This window comes from Psilocybe cubensis, chromosome 7, assembly GCF_017499595.1.
Source record: "Psilocybe cubensis strain MGC-MH-2018 chromosome 7, whole genome shotgun sequence".
Classification (NCBI taxonomy): domain Eukaryota; kingdom Fungi; phylum Basidiomycota; class Agaricomycetes; order Agaricales; family Agrocybaceae; genus Psilocybe; species Psilocybe cubensis.
Window position 1 is genome coordinate 275,039 of NC_063005.1, and position 6,082 is coordinate 281,120.

The following is a 6,082-nucleotide window of genomic DNA, read 5'->3' on the forward strand; positions in this document are numbered from 1 at the left end:
CAGTTTGACTATCAAAAGGTGTAAATAGGACTCTTATATCACACCGTTTCACTTTGGATGCAAACACAATATTTTTTTAAAGCACACTATATACACATAAATGGTGATAGTCCCAGCACAACAAGCAAACAGATAGGAACGGCGAGATGATGGCAAATGGGACAGCAAGGTGATAACAAAAGTTCAGAGCCAAAAAAAAACACTACACCCCCTTGAGTTCAACATTTCCGGCGTCAAGAGCCTCTTGGAAGGCGGCATAAGCGGCACCCTCAGAATCGCACCTCCTGTAAACAGATCCCCTGACTCCAGTGACAAGGGGGGAGACATTATGCCTGTAACTGTATTTCAGCAAAAAAGAAAAGAAAACCCATCCGAGTTACATACCAGCCAGTAAACACGCCAACTCGCTTTCCTTTAGTCACAACATAGTAAGGCTCTGGGGTATGGGAATAAATTTGTGTTTGACAAGTAGGACAAAATCTTGCTGCATTGTGGGCAGCGGCAATGGGGGCGGCTGCAACGTGGGTGGCAGCGACGGGGGATGCGGCGACAGGGGCGGCTGCAACGTGGGCGGCTGCAACGTGGGCTGTTGCGACGGGGGCTGCTGCAACGGGGGCTGCTGCAACGGGGGCTGCTGCAACGGGGGCTGCTGCAACGGGGGCTGCTGCAACGGGGGCTGCTGCAACGGTGGCTGCTGCAACGGGGTTGGCTAAGAGAGTGGGGAAAGCCCCAGTAGCAGAGGCAGGTGCGACAGAGGAGGCCAATTCAAAAGCCACGTCAGATACCATGGCATCATCAGCTACGTCAGAGACGTAGGAAAGACTGCCTTCGTCGTCGCTGTCCTCAACAAAAATACAGACATTAGCGCTGGTGAGAGGGGTACCATCTCCATGAGCTGCTTGGGTTGCAGCTCGAGCAGGGATTGAAACTAGATTAGGTAAACATAGATCAGGGATGTAGAGTAACGGGACTTGCCTGCGGGAATAGCGACCGGCTCTGTGAACAGTGCATCGATTACCGCATTGCGCTCAGCAGCACGGTTGTTGGAGGGATCTAAAAATTTAATTAGTCAAAGGGGAGCAACTATATCTGGTGATTGAACTTACGGATAGCTTTGGTCGGTCCTGGATCTGATCAAGTATATCAGTTAGAAATGAAAAGGGTATTTGTCAGCATAGATGCGCACAATTAGCTGGGGCGGTGTGGTCATCTGTAATGGTGAAGGGGAAAAAATGAGCCAAAGAAATAGGCGCGCATGAAGTCGACTTACCGATGAGCGTTGCGTTGTTGGGACGCGCATTTGAAAACTCGATGATCCCAAAACGACGAAGGCAGAAGACGATGGCCACAATGAGATTGCCCATCGGGACATCGCCCACGCCGTTGTGAGTGACTATAGTATCAGTTAGTAACGTGGAATCACTTCTTGACAGGACATTACTGGGAAGTTCCAATGCTTCAAGAGCGGCGGAAATGGTGTTTATGTTCAGTTCCATCGTTTCTGCACTTTCCTCGCTGTGGTGGATGCTCTTGGATGGGGGAGGGGTCATTTTTCAGCTCAGTGAGTGAGAATCTCTGAAGGTTGAGTTGGGGTATATATGGGAACACTGTTTTTATTTGAATCGATGGACAACTGTACAGTAGCTCGGTAAACGGCTGAGATGCCGAATTGGTAAGCCAAGCCACAGATCGGATGTAGATTTTGGTAGTCACGGGGCTGGGAGTCGGGAAGAAGGCGCTGAGGAAGGGAGCACTCATCCAGTCCAGAGGATTAATTGACATACGATGTAGGCGCCTCAAAAAATATATTTGGTATATGTTACTGATATATTCTTAGATTACTTATTCTTAGAACATATCACCGGTACTTTTAAAATCTGCGATATTGTTTTGCCGTGCCAAGATGCCGCCAGCGCCGTGGGCCGTGCCCGACCAAATCGAGTTCATGTCCACTCGATTGCCACAATTCCAGGATGCTCAACGAAATAAAACTATAGCCGAGTTCTGGGTGAAGCTATATGCTGAATTCTTTTTAAGGTGGAAAGGGCCTGAGGATGAAGTTCAGCCCAATTCGGTTCAGCCAAAGAAACGTAAGAAAGACAATCAAAAGTTACCTCAAACATCGACGCCGATCGAGTTAGATCATGCTGCATGGATTAAGCTACGGAAGACGGTGAGTTCTATGTCATCTTTCTTTGATTTCATTCAATCAATGTCTAACGAATTCTATTTCTGACCAATTCCATGCCTAACCAATTCCACGCCTAACTAATTCCACACCTAACCAATACCAGCAAATTGCTAATTGGTTTAATAACCGGGGAAAAGGGAGCGAGAACCGGCGGCAAGGCCCCGCCATTGTGATTGGATCTGCAGGGCCCAGTCAACGCGCCCTCTCCGAGCTGAATGTCTACTCAAAGCGGTACTACAACGAAAAAATACGTTCTCGTGTGGAAAAAGAGCTCAAAAAACACAGTGGCCCCGCCCATATCGCTCTTATCAACAAGTGTATCAGCGAGGCATGGGATATGGAGTCCAAAGATGTCAAGGAGGAGATTCGCGCAGAGACAAAGAGGTTGAAGGTGTTATTGAAGGAAGATCGCTCTGAAAATACTGAACAACCGACTCCTCAGGAATACGCCAAGTGTGTTTGTTTGGTTGCATTGCTTCAATTATTGTTGAATTACTAACCAATTACATTATTTTAGAGCAATTATGGAGGCTCCAGGACAAATTACGAGCTTTCTTCAAGAAATGTACAAACGCACTGGCTGGTGCCTGAGTGTGATAGCCGGCGGCCCTGATCCCTCCCGTCAAGGAAAGATTCGGACTATCAGTATTCATATGGGAAAGGACAAATTTGACCAATTTTACTTGTGCGCCTATCCAGACTTTCAGGAAAATGTGTTGGGTTCATATCGCAGTTATTTATACAATGTATACTGTGAGTACGCTATCTGCTTAAAGAATGAACAGACTCACAAGGCGTTATATATATAGCTCAGACTGACAGAGATAATCGCGCCCTCTCTGGGACAAAGCCTATAGCGAGCATGAAAATGGGTGAAGGTGGAATCATGGACGACTGCGAGGACGATTCCGGTGCCACCAGTCAAATGGAGGTTGAAGCACCAACAATTGAAGGGGAAGAAGATGGCGCAAAATTGACTGCGCCTGACGGCCAGAACGATATGCCAGCTGTAGCAACCGGGGCAACTATGTTCTCTGGAAGCATGACCAGAGAGTCTTGCCATGGTGCTGCACCAACTCCCGATTCTAATTCCACCAGTCAAATGGAGGTTGAAGCACCGACAATTGTAGGGAAAGAAGATGGCGCAAAATTAACTGCTCCCGATGGCCAGAACAATACGCCAACTGTAGCGACTGAGGCAACTGTTTTCTCTGGAAGCATGACCACAGAGTCTTGCTATGGTACTGCACCAACTCCTGCAATGGATGCTCTACAAAATTCTGTCACAGGCCCAGACAAAAGCCTCCCGGTTTCTTTGCTGGGAAACCCCCTGAACGGTATGGAGATGGACGGAGAGAAGTTGTATGAAGAAGAAGATAGGGTACTTTCGTTTATGGAACTGTTGAAAGAGGATGGGGGTTACGACCCACAGAGAGACTCGATGCTTCAAATTTCGATGAACAATGGGTTCTTTTCAGACTATCAGTTTTGGGGCAACACGCAGGAGAACAGAACATTTCAAGTACCTACAACAGAAATGCCAATGGCCTGGGTTTCTGGTCACAAAGCTAATGCTTCTTTGAACGTACAAGCACCCCTTGATGCCTTTCCAACCATCCCAATGTCAGCCAACAATCCAAATGGTCACGGCCCCTCTTTTTATCACCAGGAGGGCCCTATTACTCCGACAGCTGGATCTCAGCTTTTAGCCCAGCCGGCAGTGATGTGCGCACCATATATCGTTCAACCAGCAATGTTGCCAACAACATCCAACCAAAGTTATGCTCATTCGAACACTTCGTCGGCAATACCATTGCCTGCGCCGCAGCAACTGATGTCCTCAGCACTGATGAATCATCAACTGGGTCCCGAATCCCAAAATCCGCCATCTTTGAGATTTTCTGATGTCCCGGCGATGGGAATGCCACATGCCGGGTATCTGTTGGCGTCAATGGGTTATACCAACCCTGCTATATTCTCCCAGCTCGTCCAAGCTACTCCCAATCCATATGGGTCTGGCCACCACAACACTACCATACCCCAGATAGTCCAAGGACAAGCACATGTGGGTGTGAATGCTTCTGGCGCTGCACAGGAACCAAGAACATCAGCAGCAACTAGCCATCCAGAACTCACGGCCTCACTGCACCCTCCGCAAACACGCCCGTCTACGTCGGAGAAGCAACAAGGAAATCCGGTAACGGGGGCGCATCCAGCATCCTGCGACACTGTGTCCAAGGAGAGCAATTGTACAACAGCAGCAGGGACAATGATAGTCCCCAGCCCATCAGTTGCTCAGGCTTTGAAACCACCTATTTTGAATGTGATGAATGCTGATATGCAGCTTGACATTGTTGATGATGGTGGACGCCGAGCTCGAAAAGCAGCAACATCAAGGAATGTCCCGATGCAGCAAATGTGGAGAGCAGCGGCACTGGAGCACCTTATGATGCCTGAGATTGATACTGAGAAATGGAAATTGTGTGTAAAGGCTTGGGTTGCATTTGAGGATTCGCAATGCGACGCCATTGAAACAAGTTTGGTAAGAGGTTTTAGAGCTGTAACAGAATCTTGACGCTTACCGCAATACCAGCTCCGATTCCCCGCTGCAACAAGGCCAGTGGCCCTGACCAAATGGTTATCAACTCGTAAGTATGGAAATGCTCCTGATGTTGGAGTCAAATTTGGGGACGAGTGGGTAACCTGGTGGAACAACAGTCAGCCTAAATGGAGGCAGAGCTCGGAGGCTGGAAAGCTGCCACAATGCCTGTCTGTTGCTGGCGGGAAAGATAGCATCAATGTGTTGAAGAAAGGAGGTCCAAACGGCTTGGTAACGGTGATGATTGGGTTGAGGTGGTGGGCGAAACATCGACACTCCGACCCAAGATGGGAGGAAGCCGTTGAAGACATCCTTGCTGTATTCCAAGCATTCCAAGAAGTCGCTAAAGTGACCAAAAAGCGCAAGGGGAATGAGCAAAACATCAAGGTGAAGTCAAATGTCAAGAGGAAGAAGACATGAATACAATGTGGCTCTCTTTGTCCGTTCCCACGCAACCGATCTAATGTTTTTTGCGCAGTTCTTTTGAACAAAAGATAAGTTTCTTGATCGTTGATCTACTCGATACAATATATTTTCTTGGAATAAAATGCAATATAGAATTGATACACATGTGCGATGGACAATCCAGTTGTGATCAATAAAGTTCAATGGGTAAATTGGCTGATTCAGAGGTCCTGGCGATTGAGCGGTTTGATTGACAAAGAATAGAGTGGATGAAAGATAATTAGTAATCTGGTGAATATCTGTGGTAGATGGACAAACGGAGAGGGAGTGCTGCTGGGTATTGGGCAGCGCTATAAGCTCGCTAGGTCTCTTGTTGATGGATGAATGTCCTTGGAAACGGATGAGCGGGATAGATGGACAATGTGCACGTATTTTATGCTGAACCAAACCGCACGCTCTTGCAATGATTGATAAAAGGTACGACGGATGATAATACCGACGTTCACCAGACATTGACAAAATGTAAGCGGATGAATGAGAATGGATCGACAACCGCACTATGTATCGATGACCCACCATAGGTCATAGAAATGATGGACAACCTCATGATAATTGCACATGGGTCATTTATCCATAAATCCACTGTAGAGGAACGGTAAATATGGCGGGCATGATGGACGAGTTTACAGGAGGATGGATCTATGGACAACGTAATGGAAATGGATAACCCAAGAGGTATGGACAAGAAGGATACGAGAAGGATTGTCTTTCGACAGAGCGGCTACCATCGACAAATAATATGAGTATGAAAAATGTCGCTGGGGCAGGCATGATAGTAAGGCCTGTAGTATGGTTGGTGGGCATCGACAATCTCACTGTGCATAAAC

The 6,082-nt window shown here is 47.5% G+C and overlaps 2 protein-coding genes across 2 annotated transcripts; one reads left to right on the forward strand and one right to left on the reverse strand.

Annotated features, from left to right (window-relative positions):
* Nucleotides 1-202: 202 nt before the first annotated feature.
* Nucleotides 203-1,550, reverse strand: JR316_0007623 (uncharacterized protein; the record flags this gene model as incomplete). Its single annotated transcript, XM_047893358.1, has 5 exons — nucleotides 203-332; nucleotides 385-928; nucleotides 967-1,053; nucleotides 1,107-1,130; nucleotides 1,271-1,550. 5 exons carry the CDS (start codon nucleotides 1,548-1,550, stop codon nucleotides 203-205), a joined length of 1,065 nt encoding a protein of 354 aa, XP_047746673.1.
* Nucleotides 1,551-1,903: 353 nt separating this feature from the next.
* JR316_0007624 (uncharacterized protein) lies at nucleotides 1,904-5,210 on the forward strand (the record flags this gene model as incomplete). Its single annotated transcript, XM_047893359.1, has 6 exons — nucleotides 1,904-2,173; nucleotides 2,295-2,644; nucleotides 2,709-2,876; nucleotides 2,925-2,944; nucleotides 3,001-4,733; nucleotides 4,785-5,210. The coding sequence occupies 6 exons, from the start codon at nucleotides 1,904-1,906 to the stop codon at nucleotides 5,208-5,210; spliced, it is 2,967 nt and encodes a 988-aa protein (XP_047746674.1).
* Nucleotides 5,211-6,082: the final 872 nt, after the last annotated feature.